The 22,496-nt window shown below is 42.1% G+C and overlaps 1 protein-coding gene across 1 annotated transcript in view; it reads left to right on the top strand.

Annotated features, from left to right (window-relative positions):
* The window catches only part of LOC110504071 (serine/threonine-protein kinase NLK), a 79,068-nt gene extending 66,111 nt beyond the window's left edge, over positions 1-12,957 (top strand). The window contains exons 8-11 of the mRNA XM_021582889.2: positions 3,678-3,764; positions 6,985-7,183; positions 9,971-10,064; positions 10,664-12,957. Coding sequence (XP_021438564.1) covers positions 3,678-3,764; positions 6,985-7,183; positions 9,971-10,064; positions 10,664-10,718 — 435 coding nt within the window. The 3' untranslated portion in view covers positions 10,719-12,957. The remainder of the gene's footprint in view (positions 1-3,677; positions 3,765-6,984; positions 7,184-9,970; positions 10,065-10,663) is intronic.
* The last annotated feature ends 9,539 nt before the right edge of the window (positions 12,958-22,496 follow it).

Here is a 22,496-nt window from a genome sequence, read left to right as displayed (position 1 = left end):
GCCCTTAGATTCTTTAGTAGTGATTTGTTCTCGTATAGTCTAATGAAATAACCATGTTTTGAGGGGAAAATAGAACACACCAGGTTGCTAGCCCTCACCCACCCTGATATGGAGGCTCAGACAGGTCAATACCCCATGCCAAATGAGTTTAGAAATCAGAGAAGGGCTTGAAAGCTGCTAAGCACACCCTCGCCACACTCACGCATGCCCGCACACTGTGTATGTGTCACTCCCTCTCTTTCGCTCTCTCTCATGCAAACACGCACGCACACCCCCCCAACCACTCTGCTCTACCCTCGAACCACGGCAAAGCACAGTGAAGGGTTTTCTGCTGAAACAGGAAGCCTCACTGCCAGTCTGCTGTTACCTGAGCTGTCCATCTGGGAAGAGAAGTTACCAGAGGCTGCTACTCACACACTTCACTCTGCTGCTGGAGCACACACAACACACACACAATCCAAATAAACCCGCCTTCCCCTTTCTCCAGATCTTTGTACAGAACAGTCTGATATGGCGTTGACATGTTGGTTGGACCCTAGTCTCTGCCGGTTTGTTCAAGTGATTACCTACATCTTTATCGGCCCATCCCATTTTTCACCAGTCTCATCTCTTAGCTCCAGGAGTCTAGCTAGCTAGCGTTAGCAGCAGGTTTGCATGAGTAAACAGTGGAATCACATCCACTTGTCCACACCACCATACATCCCCAGGTGCAACTCTTCCTTTCACAGTGCCCTGCTGTAGCCTGGGAATGCTTTGTTGTTGAACGGCAGAGTGATGTACAACTTGTTTGTTGTGCTCTGGGCTGATTTGATGGGGGCAGAGAGAGAGGGCAATGTTTGAGGGGAGGGTGTGGGAGAGGCAGGCAGCTTGCCCTGGCTGCCCCTGTTGTAAAATAGCACAGGTGGATGTGACAGCCTGGAGGTGTATTGGGTTATTGTCCTGTTGAATAACAAATGATAGTCCCACGAAGCCCAAACCAGATGGGATGGTGTATCGCTGCAGAATGCTGTGGTAGCCATGCTGGTTAAGTGTGCCTTGAATTATAAATAAATCATAGACAGTGTCACCAGCAAAGCACCCCCACAACATAACACCTCCTCCTCCATGCTTTACGGTGGGAAATACATGCAGAGATCATCCGTTCACCCACACCGCGTCTCACAAAGACACGGCGGTTGGAATCAAAAATCTCTAGAGACCAAAGGACAGATTTCCACCAGTCTAATGTCCATTGCTTGTGTTTCTTGGCCCAAGAAAGTCTCTTCTTATTAATCCTGTCCTTTAGTAGTGGAAAAGCTAAGCTAAACTTTGTTCAAACAAGGCAAACTCTGTTTCTATTCAATCCTCAGGTACCCTAAAATGTAAATAAACTATGATATTTCATATGGAAAGAAGTATGTTAAATAGAAATGTAAAATTAGCATGCGCACGTCCTCTTTGTCGCGTGCGAACAAACTGATTTTCCCCTGAGACTCTTTGTATAAAAACTCAAAATTCTTACTCGTTTTGGAAGAAACCAGCCTGAAACCTTGAACAAAGACTGTTGACATCTAGTGGAAGCCATAGGAATTGATATCTGGGAGATAGAATTGCATAGGGCCCATAGCTTTCCATTATGTTTTGTTTTTCTTTGCATTTTCGCCTACCATATCAATTGTGCTATAGTCTCATACATTATTTAAACATTTCTACAAACTTCAGAGTGTTTTCTATCCAATGCTACCAATTATATGCATATCCTGGCTTCTGGGCCTGAGTAACAGGCAGTTTACTTTGGGCACGTCAGTCATCCGAACTTCCGAATACTGCCCCCTAGCCTTAAGAAGATTTATAAAGAATCTCAAATATAAAATATATTTTGATTTGTTTAACACTTTTTTGGTTACTACATGATTCCATATGTGTTATTTCATAGTTTTTATGGCTTTCATTTTATACTACAATGTAAAAAATAGTAAAAGTAAAGAAAAACCCTTGAGTAAGTAGGTGTTCTAAAACTTTTGACCGGTAGTGTGTCTTCATACTGTACTGTCTTTGGGCATAGTGTGTGGTGTTTGTGTGTTGGGGGGATTGAGGAGAAGATAGAATGCCGGGGGGGTAGGGGTCACATGAGTTTCACCATACAGGAAGCTCATCTGTGTCGCACTGAGTAAAGTCCCTAGTGCTAAGGCTAGAAAAGAGAGCAGAGCTAAACCAACCTGGAGCCTCTTTCTCTCTTTTCTCATAAATCAGAAAGGGAACGCTGGCTTACTGTTCGATGTGCAGGTGTCCACATACTTTTGGTCATGTAGTGTATCATGTAAGCAGATAGACAGATGCATCTATATCTCTATGTTGTCTTTAAAAAGAGCCTTCGTTTCCTCTCAGACAGTCTCTTCCTTTACAGTGTTTGTCACAGTGTGAGTTTCTGAGTGATGTCTAGTCTGAAACAACGCCATGGATATTACATCACCAATCAGTGTCTTTTCCTGAGTCATTGTTTGTTTAATTTTGTGGTGCCCAGGGCGGCGGCATGGGGCCAGGACAGGGAGTGGGACAGGGGTCCAGTCCAGCCTCACCTCCCTCTCTCTCCTGCCCTCCTCCCCCTCTGCTCCCCCTCTCCTCTGCTCTGCTCCCCCTCTCCTCTGCTCTGCTCCCCCTCTCCTCTCCTCTGCTCCCCCTCTCCTCTGCTCCCCCTCTCCTCTGCTCTGCTCCCCCTCTCCTCTGCTCTGCTCCCCCTCTCCTCTGCTCTGCTCCCCCTCTCCTCTGCTCTGCTCCCCCTCTCCTCTGCTCTGCTCCCCCTCTCCTCTGCTCTGCTCCCCCTCTCCTCTGCTCTGCTCCCCCTCGCCTCTGCTCTCCTCCCCCTCTGCTCTGCACCCCCTCTCCTCTGCTCTTCTCCCCCTAACCTCTGCTCTCCTCCCCCTCACCTTATCTTCTCCTTCACCTCTCCTCCTCCCCCTCTCCTCTGCTCCCCCTCTCCTCACCTTATCTTCTCCTTCACCTCTCCTCCTCCCCCTCTCATCTCCTCCTCCTCTCCTCCCCCTCTCCTGAAACACATCGGAGAGAGAAGTGTGTGTTGTAACAGAAAGTAATCTCCTGGAGAGTGTGAATCACCAGTTGGGGCTTGCACCTGCAAAACCTAAACAGGGAAAACAGGTGATTACCAATGGACTTTTTCAATCAACTTTGTTGAGTTAGAGAGAGAGAGAGACAGAGAGATGGGGCAGGAAAGATAATTAGAGTGTAAAAATAACTTTTGGGCCCACCTACTCTTAGAGATAAGCACACAGCGGGGCAATCATTTGAAGGATCCCTTTTGCGGCAGCGTGGAAGACCATTGGAGGTGAAGGAGAGATATGTAAAATCGTTGGCTGTGGTTGGCTTTGATGCCACAGATAAGATCTACTGTAGGACTCAATTCAATTAAAGCCACATTGCAATATGTATGCAGTAGCCCTTGACTGCTGTACAAAAACTGTACTACCATTGACACTGCCTTCACAGGTAGATGCTTCTTCTGAATGTCAAAAATGTCATGTTGAATGTACAGTTCATGATATCATCATCCAAGCTGTTTTCACATTTTTTTTAATCCTCATGTAATAAAAACAAGGCCAGCATTGAAATAGCTTTATTTGGTTAAATTGACTGTGCGTGTAACTATTTGACTGACTGTATGTCATTTCCTGTCTCTGCAGCCATCCCTTCCTGTCCTGTACACCCTGTCCAGCCAGGCTACCCACGAAGCTGTTCACCTCCTGTGCAGGATGCTTGTATTCGATCCGGTGAGTAGTGTTTGTGTATGTTTTTGTGTTGTCATGTTTAGCTGTACTTGTGAGGACCAGAAACCTCCACAAGAATAGTAAACAAACAGAAATGTGACCTACTTGGGGACATTTTGTTAGTCCCCACAAGGAAAAAGGCTATTTCTAGGGGGGTTAGTAGTTAGGTTTAGGGTTAAGGTTAGGTTTTGGGGTTAGGGAAAATTGGATTTTGAATGGGAATCAATTGTGTGTCCCGACAAGCTTTGGTAAACGAGAGAGAGAGTGTGTGCCTGCCTGCCTGCCTGCCTGCCTGTCTGCCTGCCTGTTGGGAAACAGACCATTATACTCCACAGTAATAGGATGCCATTTCTGCCTAACCAAAGAAAATAAACAAAAATAATATCCTCATTACAAGTAATGGTTCAAAGGCTAAATGACCTGCAGATTGGACACCATATCTAGTGATGTAAAAAAGACTACTCAAGAGTTTTGGCTCCTGCTTCCAGACTGAAGCAGCTTTTTGGCTTTCTGTCTAAATAACATATCTTATTTTCCTAAAACGTGCAAGTATACCTTATGGTACGAAGACAGTTTTTGCAGTTTTTGCATCATTTCTGGACAGTCAACTACATCCTGAACAAATGGAACGTGTGGAAGGTGCTGGTAACCCTAAACACCACTGTCACTGACTAATCAACAATCCAGCTTTCGATTGAACGACGTTTGCTTCAATGGCAGGCTTTCACCTCTGGCCAGTGGCCAATCCAGAAAGATGAACAGCTAGAGTGTAAGACTGTTCCCCCAGTGCATATGTCTCCAAGTCCAACCCCTAAAGTGCACTGCCTTGACCCTACTGCCCTGCAACAATATCCTCCTATCATGAGTTAGGTTGACGAGTTGACGGTTATTCACTGTCTTATTCAACAAAGGGAGGTTGATTAACTATGCCATCTTCTCTCCCCGACCCACACGTTTACTTATTCATACACTTAGGAGATGATTAAAACCAAACGTGTGTGTGTGTGTGTGTGTGTGTGTGTGTGTGTGTGTGTGTGTGTGTGTGTGTGTGTGTGTGTGTGTGTGTGTGTGTGTGTGTGTGTGTGTGTGTGTGTGCAGAAACCCAACTAGGATCTAGCGTTGACAGAACACAGGCGGTTGTGTTTATTGGCATCTCCTGACTGACTGAGGAAATAAGATGTGTGCTGTAATGATTCTGAGGCTCTGTCACTAACAGATTAGGAGGAATCTGACATATGGTAATGATGGTGGACAAATGCATTGAGTTATTGAGGCCTACTGTATACAGGGTTGTCTCATTGAGATCTGTAATGTGGAAATAAGCCAACCTTTTTTTTCGGGTGTCTTCTTCCAGACCAGAGGGCAGTATTTCTCCCCCCTCGTTTCAATCTGGCACATCTAAGTGGGATATTGCTGACTAGTCAGATGGTTATTCAGTTGAGGCTGATTTGGTTTGATTCCAAGGTCTAGTTTTAATGTGGGGTGTCCTCGAAAGAGAAGAGAATGTGCAGTAGACTGCTGTTTGAGAGCCAGCAAATGCTTTATCAAACAGACCATTTGATTTGGAGGGATTTCATAGTCCTGTATGTATACATCAGTGTGTGTGTAGTCTGTATACATCAGTGTGTGTGTAGTCTGTATACATCAGTGTGTGTGTAGTCTGTATACATCAGTGTGTGTGTGTGTGTGTGTAGTCTGTATACATCAGTGTGTGTGTGTGTGTGTAGTCTGTATACATCATTGTGTGTGTGTGTAGTCTGTGTACATCAGTGTGTGTGTAGTCTGTGTACATCAGTGTGTGTGTAGTCTGTATACATCAGTGTGTGTGTGTAGTCTGTATACATCAGTGTGTGTGTGTGTAGTCTGTATACATCAGTGTGTGTGTGTAGTCTGTATACATCAGTGTGTGTGTGTAGTCTGTGTACATCAGTGTGTGTGTGTAGTCTGTGTACGTGTGTGTGTGTGTAGTCTGTGTACATCAGTGTGTGTGTGTGTGTAGTCTGTGTACATCAGTGTGTGTGTGTGTAGTCTGTGTACATCAGTGTGTGTGTGTGTGTAGTCTGTGTACATCAGTGTGTGTGTGTGTGTAGTCTGTATACATCAGTGTGTGTAGTCTGTAGTCTGTATACATCCGTGTGTGTAGTCTGTATACATCAGTGTGTGTGTGTGTGTGTGTGTGTGTAGTCTGTATACATCAGTGTGTGTGTGTAGTCTGTATACATCAGTGTGTGTGTGTGTAGTCTGTATACATCAGTGTGTGTGTGTGTGTGTGTAGTCTGTATACATCAGTGTGTGTGTGTAGTCTGTATACATCAGTGTGTGTGTGTGTAGTCTGTATACATCAGTGTGTGTGTGTGTGTAGTCTGTATACATCAGTGTGTGTGTGTGTGTGTAGTCTGTATACATCAGTGTGTGTGTGTGTAGTCTGTATACATCAGTGTGTGTGTGTGTGTGTAGTCTGTATACATCAGTGTGTGTGTGTGTGTAGTCTGTATACATCAGTGTGTGTGTGTGTGTAGTCTGTATACATCAGTGTGTGTGTGTGTAGTCTGTATACATCAGTGTGTGTGTGTAGTCTGTATACATCAGTGTGTGTGTGTGTGTGTAGTCTGTATACATCAGTGTGTGTGTGTGTGTGTAGTCTGTATACATCAGTGTGTGTGTGTAGTCTGTATACATCAGTGTGTGTGTGTGTAGTCTGTATACATCAGTGTGTGTGTGTGTAGTCTGTATACATCAGTGTGTGTGTGTGTGTGTGTGTGTGTAGTCTGTATACATCAGTGTGTGTGTGTGTGTAGTCTGTATACATCAGTGTGTGTGTGTGTGTGTGTGTGTGTGTGTGTAGTCTGTATACATCAGTGTGTGTGTGTGTGTAGTCTGTATACATCAGTGTGTGTGTGTGTGTGTGTGTGTGTGTAGTCTGTATACATCAGTGTGTGTGTGTAGTCTGTATACATCAGTGTGTGTGTGTGTGTAGTCTGTATACATCAGTGTGTGTGTGTAGTCTGTATACATCAGTGTGTGTGTGTGTGTGTGTGTGTGTGTGTGTAGTCTGTATACATCAGTGTGTGTGTGTGTAGTCTGTATACATCAGTGTGTGTGTGTGTGTGTGTGTGTGTGTGTAGTCTGTATACATCAGTGTGTGTGTGTGTGTGTAGTCTGTATACATCAGTGTGTGTGTGTGTAGTCTGTATACATCAGTGTGTGTTTGGCCCTCCCCCAGTCTAAACGGATCTCAGCGAAGGATGCCCTGGCCCATCCCTACCTGGATGAGGGCAGACTGAGGTACCACACCTGTATGTGTAAGTGCTGCTACACCACCTCCTCTGGTCGCGTCTACACCAGCGAATTCGAGCCCGTCACCAACCCCAAGTTCGACGATGGCTTCGAGAAGAATCTGACCTCCGTCAGACAGGTCAAAGGTGAGTCTGTCGACCAACCAGCAGAGTTGTACTATGGGAATTAGCACTTTCAAGTTTTGTTGTTTTGATTGTTTTATCCTCTGTTTTAGGCCTATCTATCTCATCCGTTTTTATCCCCTTCATGTTACTGGGTTCTGTTTTTCCACTGAGTTTGCAAAGAGAGGCAGCTTTAGCTAAAGCTAATTAGTTTCAATGGGTGATAGATAGACATCCATCCATTGCGTACATGGTGAAAGTCTTAACCTAATATTGTGATTATTGTGAAACCGGCAGCTTTACAGACGCCTGAGGTCCTAATTGAATCCAATCAACCCTGAGACCATGTGTAGATCATGCCTCTGTGTGTTAAGGCGTTTGCGTGCTTCCCAGACGAAACCGTTCAGAAGGGTTCGTGCATATATTATGATGACATTTTGTGATTTTTTTTTTGTTAGTTTAGACTTCATGAAGGATTTTTTCAGCTGTTCAGGCACCACATTGTTTTTCTCGAAAGTAGCCGAAGTCTACGCCCCTTCGTTGGTGATTGGTCAATAGTAGGGATTCTTCAATAAAGTCGATTCTTCAATGAGACGACTCGTTTCATGCACATTTTTTTCTTTGAGAAATACTGCACCAAACATTTAGTTAGATGTAAAATTACACGACTAAGTTCTCCTCTGCAAAAAGTCAACATTTATGACAGATTTCTTGAGTTATCTTGTACTGAACAAAAAGATAAACACAACATGTAAAGTGTTGGTCTCATGTTTCATGAGCTGATCCCAGAAATCTTCCATACGAAAAGCTTATTTCTCTCAAATGTTATGCAAAAATGTGTTTACATCCCTGTTAGTGAACATTTCTCCTTTGCCAAGATAATCCATCCACCTGACAGGTGTGGCATATCAAGAAGCTGTTTAAATAGCATGATCATTACATAGGGGGAGACCCAGATCAGTGGTGGCCTGTTCTGTCAGCAGGTATTAGTGATGCTGTCTTCTAAAAGCAGGCTTACTCTGGTCGAGGGTCGAAAAAACCTGGCCTTTCTCCCTAATTTTCTCTTCCTCCTCCTTTTCCCCACCCCCTTCTCTTCCCTCCCTCCTACTCCTCTTCCTCCCCACCCTCATTCTTCTCCACCCCCTCACCCCCCATCCCTCAATCCACTTGCCCCTTATTTCCACTGAGAGATTAGCCATTCTGCCTGGTGGTAGGCTAACTGCTGGCTAGCTCCAAGCTGTTGACAAACTGCTGCACTGGACTCTAGTGCACCACTTTAGTTGCTAGCCTTTAGAGGCCTTTGATGTGTGCACATGTACTGTACACACAAATGTGCATGCTCATACTGGTAAAAATGATTGAAATGTTATGATTTGTCGTCAATTGTGTAATGCAATCACAGTTTCCTCCTCTGCAGTAAATGACAGATGGCTGGAGTTTGCAGGAATGTGATGAATGACAAAGCATAGCTCAATACATCTGATACCTTAGTGCAGATGCCAGATATCCTGGAGTAGGCCTGTGACAAAAACAAAGGAAAATGAATAGCATTTTACTTTTACTTCAGATATTGTACTCTCTGGTACTTATTTCAACTATTTACTTCGTACTAAGTGGTATCTACACAACAAAGCTTGTTTTAATGAACCTCAATGAAGTAAAATAATCAGATCATTATAATGCAACTACCATTTTGCCACTCGATTTCTAAACACAGTTGTATTTAGAAATCGCCCTGGCCCCGTGCTACAGTCAAAGTTTACATACACTTAGGTTGGAGTCATTAAAACTAGTTTTTCAACCACTCCACAAATTTCTTGTTAACAAAATATAGTTTTGGTAAGTCGGTTAGGACATCTACTTTGTGCATGACACAAGTCATTTTTCCAACAATTGTTTACAGACAGATTATTTAACTTATCATTCACTGTATCACAATTCCAGTGGGTCAGAAGTTTACATACACTATGTTGACTGTGCCTTTAAACAGCTTGGAAAATTCCAGAAAATTATGTCATGGCTTTAGAAGCTTCTGAGAGGCTAATTGACATCATTTGAGTAAATTGGAGGTGTACCTGTGGATGTATTTCAAGGCCTCCCTTCAAACTCAGTGCGTCTTTGCTTGACATCATGGGAAGAAATCAGCCAAGACCTCAGAAAAAAATTGTAGACCTCCACAAGTCTGGTTCATCCTTGGGAGCAATTTCCAAACGCCTGAAGGTACCACGTTCATCTGTACACACCATGGGACCATGCAGCCGTCATACTGTTCAGGAAGGAGATGAGTTCTGTCTCCTAGAGATGAACGTAGCATGGTGCGAAAAGTGCAAATCAATCCCAGAACAACAGCAAAGGACCTTGTGAAGATGCTGGAGGAAACAGGTAGAAAAGTATCTATATCCACAGTAAAACAAGTCCTATATCGACATAACCTGAAAGGCCACTCAGCAAGGAAATAAATAAATGCTGAAATAAATAATTCTCTCTACTATTTCACATTCTTAAAATAAAGTGGTGATCCTAACTGACCTAAGACAGGGAATTTTTACTTGGATTAAATGTCAGGAATTGTGAAAAACTGAGTTTAAATGTATTTGGCTAAGGTGTATGTAAACTTCTGACTTCAACTGTACATACCATGTGTTTATAAGTGAAAATCCACACTTCAAAATAGCTCTTTATCAAATTAAAACAAGCCCTAAATACTGTATAACACAGTAAGTTAGCCCCGGTTAAAAGGCTTACTTTGAAACTGTAAAGAATGTGTTCTGTCCATCTCCCTGAGTCTGACTCTATCTCTGTCTTTAACAGAGATCATTCACCAGTTCATCCTGGAACAGCAGAAGGGGAACAGAGTGCCGCTCTGCATCAACCCCCAGTCAGCCGCTTTCAAAAGCTTTATCAGGTAAGACTAGAAGCCTTTGCCGGTGGATACCACCAGATTCTTAATTGTTTGGATTTTTGTACTTAATCTACAGTAGTTTGAAAGCTAGCCACTTCTTAGAAACTTGATAGCTTGTTAGATGACATTGACCCTACTTGACCTGGTCCTGTGAGCATGTACGCTTACCTTCCCTTACCATAATCTACCTGCCACACCTTGATACCTGTGTCCTTCTGTGTCACAATGAGAACAGTAACAGTCCATTGCATTGGCCAGCTTTCCTCACTGTCAACCAATAAAAGTCTCTTTCTCCTTGTAGTTTGTTATTACCGGCCTAAAACATCTGATTTGGGAGTTTTCCTCCTTCCTCCAGCCTGCCAGCCAACATGCTGAGAGTTATTGTGAAGGATTTGGTGCAATAGTTAATAGCTTTTTCTGCAGGTCCTCTGCAGTAGATGCATGCTGCTCATTAAACAGAAAGTGGTGGTGCGGCAGTGCCAGTGACTGACCATATCTTTCCATCTCTCCCTGTCCCCTCATCTATTTCTGTCTCCTCTTTTGTTCTTTCTTTCACTCGTCTCCCTCAATGTTTCTCTCTCTCCCCCGTCTCTCCCTGACAGTTCCACTGTGGCCCAGCCCTCTGAGATGCCCCCGTCCCCCCTGGTGTGGGAATAGCTGCTGTCTGTGCCACGATCCGGCCCCGCGCTGGACTACTGAGGACAACAAGAAGAAACCCCAACCTGTGTAGCATTTCACTGGAGTCTAGGACTAGCAATGTCCACTGTGTGTATACTGTAATACTAACTATGAAGTTTTAAAATGAACCCAACCAACCACTGCTGACTGGGTTATGGAGGGACTTTTACAGTGTGCTATGTATGCAAGTGTCTGCCCACACTGCTCTGTAGATGCAAAGCCACAAATGGATGCACACACACGTGTGCATTGTGCAGAGCTGGTATAAGGGCCAACCTCGTGGGCTTGAAAGTGTGTGTGTAAAGCCAGGGATGAGACAGTATGCTGCAGAGAGTCCTCGTAGTCTCTGCCTGCAGTCCCAGAGGGCAACGTACAGCTCCCATCCACTTCCATACATACATAGTCATCACTTATTTATTAAAGGAGGGCGACGCGTTTTGGAAAGGGTGTTCTTTTTATATATAGCACAGGATTTAAGACACTCCCTGCTCATGCTAGTTAACCCCTCTCCCTCAGAAATCATAACGTTCAATTAGAGATGATGCTTTTTATTTATTTGTGGTGTACTGTTAAACAGTTTAGTCAGAGGGTTTCATTGTTTGTTTTGTCCCCCCCAAAAATCCTGCTAATATTGCTGTTTGTTCTATGCCTGCTGTCCCCCGGGTTAGAAGTTAGTATTTGTGAAGAGATGTGTGCTCTGCATGCCACTTGGTTGCGATACATATGGCGAGAACCCCTCACCCGGCACACATACTCGCATGACTAACCCAAATATGGGCATGTGGAAGTATGGTGCTGTGTCAGTATTAGCTGGGTAAAATGTGGTAGCCCTGGAATGTGGTTGCATCAAAGAATAGACTATTAGTGGGAAAGAAGCGCCACTGAGAGCTGAAGAGATCCTCCGCTCTGGGTACAGTAACATGACGGGGGACAGAGAGAAAGTAGTTTAGGGTACATATTGACATTGTGGTATTCAGCACAGATTTTGTGCTACAGGAACAAGAAGGCCATGTTGGGGTGCTACTTGGTCGTTGCGTTTTCTCTCTGGAGACTCTGAGAGACCGAATTCAAGTAATCTGCTGTTGAACGTCCTGTACCATATGAACAGGCATGTTAAGAGTGTAAGGGATACAGATATTCACTGGTTCCCCTGCCATGTCTTCTGAATATATAGTCCTACCATACACTGCATGTCCATGTTCTGTCAATACATACCTAGTTAAAGACAGACAAGCGAAATCATACGAAGATCAGCCAAACCAAAATCATTTAATTATTCTGAAGAGAAAGTGAAACCAAGATTTTTTTTAATATAGATGTTTGATGATAGGGGGATGCTGCCATTTCTGGAAGATGCTGATTTATTCCATAGGGTCCCAACAAGTGGGGTGTGTGCGTGTTGCTTATGCGTGTGTCCTGTCACGTGCAAATGAATATGTTTAACTAACTACAGTGACTTTCTTTGGTGAGGGGGTGTCACCTTATCAAGGGAATGGTGTCAAAGAGATAGCTATTCCCATCAATTAATAAGGTCAATTAATAATTTAGCCAGTAATATCAGGTCTACTTTAAGCCTCACTCCCCATAGCGATGTTTCATGTCACCTACACAATAAAATACACTTGCAGAAGAAAACTATTTCATATATTTTTAGATGATTATTTTCTATTTATTTCAGTCAATGGAATATGATATGTCAATAGGTGAAAAACAAATGGATTTCAAACTAAATCTACAATGGAGGAAAAATATAAATAAATAAACTCAAAACAATACTGCTGTATAGGTGTATTAGCCTGCACATTTTTAGGGCTGTGCATTTTATTTTATTTTTGAGACTTTTTGAGACTATAAATGTATATATTTTATTTGGCCTTTTTTTATGTTTTCCCCTGTACACGAGCGTGTAGAAGACATAAATAATCCCCCAAAAAATGATTCAGAAAACAAATGAAAAAACACATAACCAATTATGTTAATTGTGTCTTGTGTGTACTGCAGAGCTGTGGCTATATTGAAGTACAAGGCTTTTTTCTTATTATTATTTCTACCTTAGAGAAACACTTTACTATTGTGTGTATATGTATATAAAGAATTACAATGTTGCTCTCTACCTCTTGAGCTCTATTACTTGGTTTGTTTACCTCCACAAATGTATCATTTCATGTGTAGAATTAAAAATAAAACTTGAATGTCCCTTACAGCTTTTATATATATATATATATACAGTGCCTTGCGAAAGTATTCGGCCCCCTTGAACTTTGCGACCTTTTGCCACATTTCAGGCTTCAAACATAAAGATATAAAACTGTATTTTTTTGTGAAGAATCAACAACAAGTGGGACACAATCATGAAGTGGAACGACATTTATTGGATATTTCAAACTTTTTTAACAAATCAAAAACTGAAAAATTGGGCGTGCAAAATTATTCAGCCCCCTTAAGTTAATACTTTGTAGCGCCACCTTTTGCTGCGATTACAGCTGTAAGTCGCTTGGGGTATGTCTCTGTCAGTTTTGCACATCGAGAGACTGACATTTTTTCCCATTCCTCCTTGCAAAACAGCTCGAGCTCAGTGAGGTTGGATGGAGAGCATTTGTGAACAGCAGTTTTCAGTTCTTTCCACAGATTCTCGATTGGATTCAGGTCTGGACTTTGACTTGGCCATTCTAACACCTGGACATGTTTATTTTTGAACCATTCCATTGTAGATTTTGCTTTATGTTTTGGATCATTTTCTTGTTTGAAGACAAATCTCCGTCCCAGTCTCAGGTCTTTTGCAGACTCCATCAGGTTTTCTTCCAGAATGGTCCTGTATTTGGCTCCATCCATCTTCCCATCAATTTTAACCATCTTCCCTGTCCCTGCTGAAGAAAAGCAGGCCCAAACCATGATGTTGCCACCACCATGTTGCCACCACCACAGTGGGGATGGTGTGTTCAGCTGTGTTGCTTTTACGCCAAACATAACGTTTTGCATTGTTGCCAAAAAGTTCAATTTTGGTTTCATCTGACCAGAGCACCTTCTTCCACATGTTTGGTGTGTCTCCCAGGTGGCTTGTGGCAAACTTTAAACAACACTTTTTATGGATATCTTTAAGAAATGGCTTTCTTCTTGCCACTCTTCCATAAAGGCCAGATTTGTGCAATATACGACTGATTGTTGTCCTATGGACAGAGTCTCCCACCTCAGCTGTAGATCTCTGCAGTTCATCCAGAGTGATCATGGGCCTCTTGGCTGCATCTCTGATCAGTCTTCTCCTTGTATGAGCTGAAAGTTTAGAGGGACGGCCAGGTCTTGGTAGATGTGCAGTGGTCTGATACTCCTTCCATTTCAATATTATCGCTTGCACAGTGCTCCTTGGGATGTTTAAAGCTTGGGAAATCTTTTTGTATCCAAATCCGGCTTTAAACTTCTTCACAACAGTATCTCGGACCTGCCTGGTGTGTTCCTTGTTCTTCATGATGCTCTCTGCGCTTTTAACGGACCTCTGAGACTATCACAGTGCAGGTGCATTTATACGGAGACTTGATTACACACAGGTGGATTGTATTTATCATCATTAGTCATTTAGGTCAACATTGGATCATTCAGAGATCCTCACTGAACTTCTGGAGAGAGTTTGCTGCACTGAAAGTAAAGGGGCTGAATAATTTTGCACGCCCAATTTTTCAGTTTTTGATTTGTTAAAAAAGTTTGAAATATCCAATAAATGTCGTTCCACTTCATGATTGTGTCCCACTTGTTGTTGATTCTTCACAAAAAAATATGGTTTTATATCTTTATGTTTGAAGCCTGAAATGTGGCAAAAGGTCGCAAAGTTCAAGGGGGCCGAATATTTCGCAAGGCACTGTATATATAAAAAAACAGCTAGTTTTCTTTTTCACTCATTTGAAAAACTATTTTAAATTTGCCAGAGGTAGGATTCATCATGTCATTGTATTAAAATACCCTATCAATAGCCAAGCAATTCCAGACTGTTAGTTGACGTTGAGTCATATATTTGATAGGCTATGACCCTCCCCGTCTCCCTGTGTAATATCTGTGTGTGAAGAGATTTTGTGTTGAAATGAAGTACAAAAACCCACTGATACAAATTTTTAGATACACAAATAATAACAAAGCAGACAGAAATATGATGGTGGTGCTGTGAGAGAGACGAACTTGAACTCTGCAACTGATATTTGGGCAAAATTTGGATAGGTACTACTTGTGCTGTCACACATTTTTATAAGACATTTGAAGTTTATACTCAGAGGTAATGTAATTTGAATACAATTTATGATAAATATATCTATAAAGCTCTGCTTACAAGGACCTTAAAAGACAATGTGAAGTTGAGACCGGAAATGAATCCTCGGATGTGCTCAAGTGTGTGTTGGGAAAAATGTCCGGTCTCTAACAGTGTAGATTTGAAGTACAGTGGTGAAACTCATTAAATGTGGCATTTTAAAGAACTTCAGTGCTGTGGCTCTTGTTATTCTTCTTCCAACTTCAGTATAGACCTAGACTGTTATGTACATCATGTATTATACATAATGTCTGATTTCATTCTGGTTGATTGTGTTGTCTTGTGTTGCTCAGTTGGTAAGCATTGATCTTGCAAGGCCAAGGTTGGAGGTTCGACTTACTCTTATCCAAAGCAACTTACAGTAAGAAGTATCTGCTAAATGACCAAAATGTAAAATTGTGTGATTATTTCATGAGTTTTACTGCCACCCACTGGAGTACATTAGCTTTAACAGTCTAAGCAATTCCAAAACTTGTGAGCACACTGATATACAATCAAATCACACATTGCTTTCACATTGTATTTGACCCTTTTATGTTCCATTGAGGGCAAGTGTATATCAATATAGACAGAATCTCAATTATTGTCCATATGAGAGGTGCTCTGTGCAAGTCCAACCACAACACACCTTATTGTCTATGATACTTTATGTCTGAAGCAGTAAATGAAGACAATTTCTTGAGAAAAATAAAGAATGTTGAACATTGTTTGAAGCTATAGTTGCTTATTCATTGAATAGGTCTGGAGGATACTAGAGCATAATATAATTATTATAGATCAAATGTTAAACCCTCCTTAAAGGGACAAATAAATCCACGTGTAGGAGATTTTTTTAATTCTAGGCTATAATATGGTATTGAGGATGGTCAAACTGGTCACCAGCTTCAGTTGGTCAAATTGGTTTTTCCAGCAGGGTTGGAGAGAGAAAGGTGATGGAATGTAAGACTTGTAGGTACAAGGTTTGTGTTAGGACGTAGACAAACACCGTCCAGGATATACTTCCACACTCCAGTCCCCTAGGGGGCAGCAGCAACCTTATCCAGGTGTTGAACATGGTGGATAAACAAATCAGGCGCTGCCAATTAGGGTGATATTCAACCAGTGTACCAGTTGGCAAGCCGTGAGGCTGTTGGGTTTGTTTGGTGGCCATAAGGCCTTTCGTTTGGCTTTTGAATCTTTAGTTTGGGCATGTCTTTTTGTATTTTTCCTTTTTGTACATGTTTAGTCACCATCTGATTGGACTGGCTGACCATGAGGTCAAGAGAGACCGAGCTGGCCCTGGAAGGTTGCTGTCTCCTTAGGCACAAACTGTATGCTGACAAAAGATGCACACATTCATTCAGGTTACAGACCATGTAATTAGGCCAAGGACCATTAGACAAAGAGAGTCCAACAATATCTGTAGTCTGGTTATTGGATTCATAACAGTGAGACCTTGATGGATTAGAGTTTTAACAGGTCTAATGTTGTGAGATAAGATAAGTGCATGAGGGGTGGGGATTGGCATAGTTTGTTTTGGGAAAATATTAATACGAAGACAAATTCAGTTGTTAGGCATGTATTATAATAATGTATCGTCCGATTATCTTATCAGAAGTTTACCAAAAGTCTTAACCCATTCATGACCCCCAAGGACAAAGCTGGTTGAAATTAAATTTTGTGTTGGATAAATAAATTACACTGATGGGTTTTGGGTAGGTATCAAAACATCTGCCAGGCTGATCCTCAACACTGGAGCTCCCCAGGGGTGCATGCTCACCTAATGTACTCCCTGTTCACCCACGACTGCATGGCCAGGCACGACTCCAACACCATTAAGTTTGCAGACGACACAACAGTGGTAGGCATGATCACCGACAACGACGAGACAGCCTATAGTGAGGAGATCAGAGACGGCAATTGCTCGGCCTACGACCGCAAGGCACTTCAGAGGGGAGTGCGTACGGCCAGTACATCACTGCGGCAAAGCTGCCTGCCATCCAGGACCTCTACACCAGGCGGTGTCAGAGGAAGGCTCTAAAAATTGTCAAAGACCCCAGCCACCCCAGTCATAGAGTGTTCTCTCTACTGCCGCATGGCAAGCGGTACCGGAGTGCCAAGTCTAGGACAAAAAGGCTTCTCAACAGTTTTTACCCCCAAGCCATAAGACTCCTGAACAGGTAACCAAATGATTACCCGGACTATTTGCATTGTGTGACTCCCCCAACCCCTCTTTTACGCTGCTGCTACTCTCTGTTTATCATATATGCATAGTCACTTTAACTATACATTCATGTACATACTACCTCATTAAGCCTGACTAACCGGTGTCTGTATATAGCCTTGCTACTGTTATTTTCAAATGTCTTTTTACTGTTGTTTTATTTCTTTACTTACCTACACACACACAGACTTTTTTTGGCACTATTGGTTAGAGCCTGTAAGTTAGCATTTCACTGTAAGGTCAACACCTGTTGTATTCAGCGCACGTGACAAATAAACTTTGATTTGATGGTGACAGTCATGTGATGGTTTGCATCTACATCAATTCAATTATTTATGTCCTTTCTGGAGTACACTTCATCCGGGTTAAGGTAGGGTTTTGCTGAGCTAGGCAGTCATTGTAAATAAGAATTTGTTCTTAACTGACTTGCCTAGTTAAATAAAGGTTAAATGAATGTAAATAAATGAAAAATGTTTACCTGTATCCTGTAAAAAGTTATGATGGTTTAAACATAGTGTTGCTCTGTAAGCACGAAGTTTTCCCCTTTTTATTCCCACAGCAAATGACGTCTCCAGTATGGACATTATAAACATGACCCTTTTTATATGATAATAATTGGACAATTTAAAAGTTTTAATCTGTAAAAAAAAAAGATTTATTAAAGGATTTAATTCATGTAAATCTGTTTTTTTATATATATATATAAGAAAGTATCTGTTCTAAAAACTTGAACATTTCTTAAAGAAAGCATATTAGCAAGTAGTTCAATATGCAAATAAATATATATTTAATGGACACTCAGCATCCGTGACCTTTTCTTTTACCTCTGTTAATGATAACAGAGTTAAATGTTCTCAACATAAGAATGTGAGCAGTTTTAATCTTAAGCATTTCTGCAAATGCTTTTACATCCGGCAGGTTTACACAAGCTGAACTCAACACAAAATAATTAAGCTTGTGTTGAGATCGAGCTTGCAGGGAACATTGCTAAGCCCAGAAGCCGCATTCCCCCCTGGACCTCCTCGTCATGTCTCCCCCACAGATATCTCCTTACTCTCTGGTCACCTTTCAATTTGACAGGTGGAGCATTTCCCCTTCGTGATTGACATAACTTCAAACCAATGACACTGGGAAAAGCCATGTGCTAATGGAGTCACACTCCCACTATAAAAAAGGGCATATATTTTTTAATAATCAGTGCCAAATCGTAATGCTATATATATGTAGGTATTTGTTAGTCCTTTCATTCAATACTAACAACTAATATTTCAAATATATCTCCAATGCTAATTTTAGATGTGTAAAATTATAACAAAGCAGACAGAAATATGGATGGTGGTGCTGTGAGAGAGGGGGACTAACTTGTACTCTACAACTGATATTGGGCAGGCACTTTGGATAGGTACTCTGCTACTACTTTAAATCTAATTTTACTGCTTGCATTAGTTAGTTAATATGGAATAGAGTTCCATGTAGTCATGGCTCTATGTAGTAATGTGTGCCTCCCATAGTCTGTTCTGGACTTGGGGACTGTGAAGAGACCTCTTGTGGCATGTATTGTGGGGTATGCATGGGTGTCCGAGCTGTGTGCCAGTAGTTTAGACAGACAGTTCGGTGAATTCAACATGTCAATACCTCTCATAAATAAAAGTGGTGATGAAGTCAATCTCTCCTCAACTTTCAGCCAGGAGAGATTGACATGCATGTTATAAATATTAGCTCTCTATGTACATCCAAGGGCCAGCTGTGCTGTCCTGTTCTGAGCCAATTGCAATTTTCATAAGCCCTTTTTTGTGGCACCTGACCACACGACTGAACAGTAGTCTAGGTGCGACAAAACTAGGGCCAATAGGACCTGCCTTGTTGATAGTGTTGTTAAGAAGGCAGAGCATCGCTATATTATGGACAGACTTCTCCCCATCTTATTAGCTACTACTGCACCAATATGTTTTGACCATGACAGTTTACAATCTAACTCTAAGCAGTTAGTCATCTCAACATGCTCAATTTCCACATTATTTATTACAAAGTTTAGATGATGTTTAGTGTTTAGTGAGTGTTTTGTTCCAAATACAATGCTTTTAGTTTTAGAAATATTTAGGGCTAACATATTCCTTTCCACCCACTCTGAAACTAACTGCAGCTCAAAGTCAGTGGCATGTCGTTAGTAAAAAGTGAAAAGGCAAGGGGCGTAAACAGCTACCCTAGGAAATTCCTGATTCTAACTGGATTATATTTGATAAGCTCCATTAAAGAACACCCTCTGTGATTAATGTTAGACAAGTAACTCTTTCTCCACATTATAGCAGGGGGTGTAAAGCCATAACAAATGTTTTTCAGCAGCAGACTATGATCAATATGTCAAAAGCCCCAAAGCTTTTTACTATCATTCATTATATAATTTATCTTTGTTTAATAGTGTAGTATCTTTTTATTTAGTTTAGTAACATGATTTCTTCATTAGCAGTATGTTTGCCAATCAGTTGGGCTGCCAGACTTAATTGCCATACCTTTTGCCTCATCCCTTTCAACCATACAATTTTTCAATTCCCCATCAATCCAAGGGGATTTAACAGCTTTTACAGTCATTTTCTTAATGGGTGCATGCTTATTAGTAACTGGAATAAATAGTTTCATAAATGAGTCAATTGCAGTGTCTGGTTGCTCCTCATTACACACCACAGAGCAGCAAATGTTCTTTACATCATCAACATATTAATCACTACAAAACTTATTGTATGACCTCTTATACACTATATTAGGCCCAGCCTTTGGAACTTTGGTTTTCCTCGATATGGCTATTATATTGTGATCACTACATCCTATGGATTTGGATACTGCTTAAAGCAAATATCTGCAGCGTTAGTAAAAATGGGATCAATACATGTAGATTATTTAATTCCTGTGCTGTTTGTAACTACCCTGGTAGGTTGACTGACAACCTGATCCAGTATTGCAGCCACTGGTTACAGTTTGAAGTTTTTCCTGAGTGGGCAGCTTGATGTTACCCAGTCAATATTTAAATCACCCTGAAAATATACTTCTCTGTTTATATCACGTACATTATCAAGCATTTCACACATATTATCCAGATACTGACTGCTAGCACTTGGTGGTCTATAGCAGCTTCCCACAAGAATGGGCTTTAAGGTGAGGCAGATGAACCTGTAGCCATATTACTTCAACAGTATTTAACATTAGATCGTCTCTAAGCTTTACAGGAATGTAGATCTGAATATAGACTCCTCGGATGTGGTTGTGTTCGTTAGAAAAAATGTCAGTTCTTTAGAAAAGTATAGAATTGAAGTTCAGTGGTGAAACTCATTAAATGTGATTTTTAAAGAACATCAGTACCTGTCACAGTGCGTAGATAAAATCACTGTGGAACCAAGCCAGAAAGAAAATAACCAAATTCCAACTTGTGCTGTGATAATTGCATTGTTTGCTCTATAACCTGTTAGTTCATACGCCTTGTGACCATGATGTACAGGTATATAGGCCTAAGGCCGAGACAATATGACAGTGGCAGAATAAATTCAACTGCACCTTTCTTTCATAATGAAACTGGAGAGTAACCTCTGTCTGGTGAAGTCCACAAAGTATATTTCATGTAACAAACAGGTATATGGTCAAGCAGCAGGTAGCCTAGTGGTTAGAGTGTTGGGCTGGTAACTGGAAGGTGGCTGGATCGAATCCCTGCGCTGACAAGGTAACAATTGGTTGTTCTGCCCCTGAGCAGAGCAGATATTCCACCGTTACCTGGGTGCTGAAGCCGTGGATGTTGTATAAGGCAGCCCCCCGCACCTCTCTAATTCAGAGAGGTTGGATTGAATGCAGAAGATACATTCAGTTGGACCACTGACTAGGTATCCTTACTGTTTCTAACATTTGTGTCCTACTAAACAACTACAGATTTAGAACCACGGAGATTCACAAAGAAATCAGGAGCTGCCTCCACTATTCCAGCACCATTATAACATCATCAAATCACATATGCTAAGTATACTAGTGACAACTAAAAGATACCAAAAACAATTTAGTCCAATCAACAGAAGCTAAATATTTTGTGGCTGTCAATGGTTCTGATTTGTGTATGTGTGTGTGGTCATGTTTAACTATACTTTTGGGGACTTCTGAACCAGAAGTCCCTACAAGAATAGTAAACAAACAAAAATTGGACCAACTGGGGACATTTTGTTAGTCCCCAAAAGGTAAAATGCTATTTGTACGGGTTTAAGTTTAGAATTAGGGGTATTGTTAGGAGCTAGGTTTAGGGGTTAGGGAAAAAATGATTTTGAATGGGAATAAATTGTATATCCACAAGGTTAGTTATACAAGACTGAGTGTGTGTGTGTGTGTTACGGTGCGTGAATGAGGACCCAAAAGCGAATTAACTTAAACAGAGCTTCTTTAATTACCAAACATAGGTAGGCTCAGACGGACCGGCAGATTCCGACAGGACAAGACAAGGTTACAGCAAACATGACGACAGTCTGGTTCAGGCATGAAACACAACAAACAAGAATCCGACAAAGACAGGAGCAGAAACAGAGAGAGATATAGGGACCTAATCAGAGGGAAAAAGGGAACAGGTGGGAAAAGGGGTGACGAGGTGGTTAGGAGGAGACAAGGCACAGCTGGGGGAAAGAGGGGGAGAAAAGGTAACCTAACAACGACCAGCAGAGGGAGACAGGGTGAAGGGAAAGGACAGAGACAAGACACAACATGACAGTACATGACAGTACCCTCCCACTCACCGAGCGCCTCCTGGCGCACTCGAGGAGGAAACCTGGCGGCAACGGAGGAAATCCTCGATCAGCGCACGGTCCAGCACGTCCCGAGAGGGAACCCAACTCCTCTCCTCAGGACCGTACCCCTCCCAATCTACGAGGTACTGGTGACCACGGCCCCGAGGACGCATGTCCAAAATTCTACGGACCCTGTAGATGGGTGCGCCCTCGACAAGGATGGGGGGGGGGGGGGGAAGACGAGCGGGGGCGCGAAGGACGGGCTTGATGCAGGAGACATGGAAGACCGGGTGGACGCGACGAAGGTATCGCGGAAGAAGAAGTCGAACTGCGACAGGATTAATGACCCGAGAAATACGGAACGGACCAATGAACCGCGGGGTCAACTTGCGAGAAGCCGTCTTAAGGGGAAGGTTCTGAGTGGAGAGCCAAACTCTCTGACCGCGACAATATCTAGGACTCTTAGTTCTACGCTTATTAGCAGCCCTCACAGTCTGCGTCCTATAACGGCAAAG

Source organism: Oncorhynchus mykiss, chromosome 24, assembly GCF_013265735.2.
Source record: "Oncorhynchus mykiss isolate Arlee chromosome 24, USDA_OmykA_1.1, whole genome shotgun sequence".
Lineage (NCBI taxonomy): Eukaryota > Metazoa > Chordata > Actinopteri > Salmoniformes > Salmonidae > Oncorhynchus > Oncorhynchus mykiss.
This window is presented reverse-complemented; position numbering and strand designations above follow the sequence as displayed.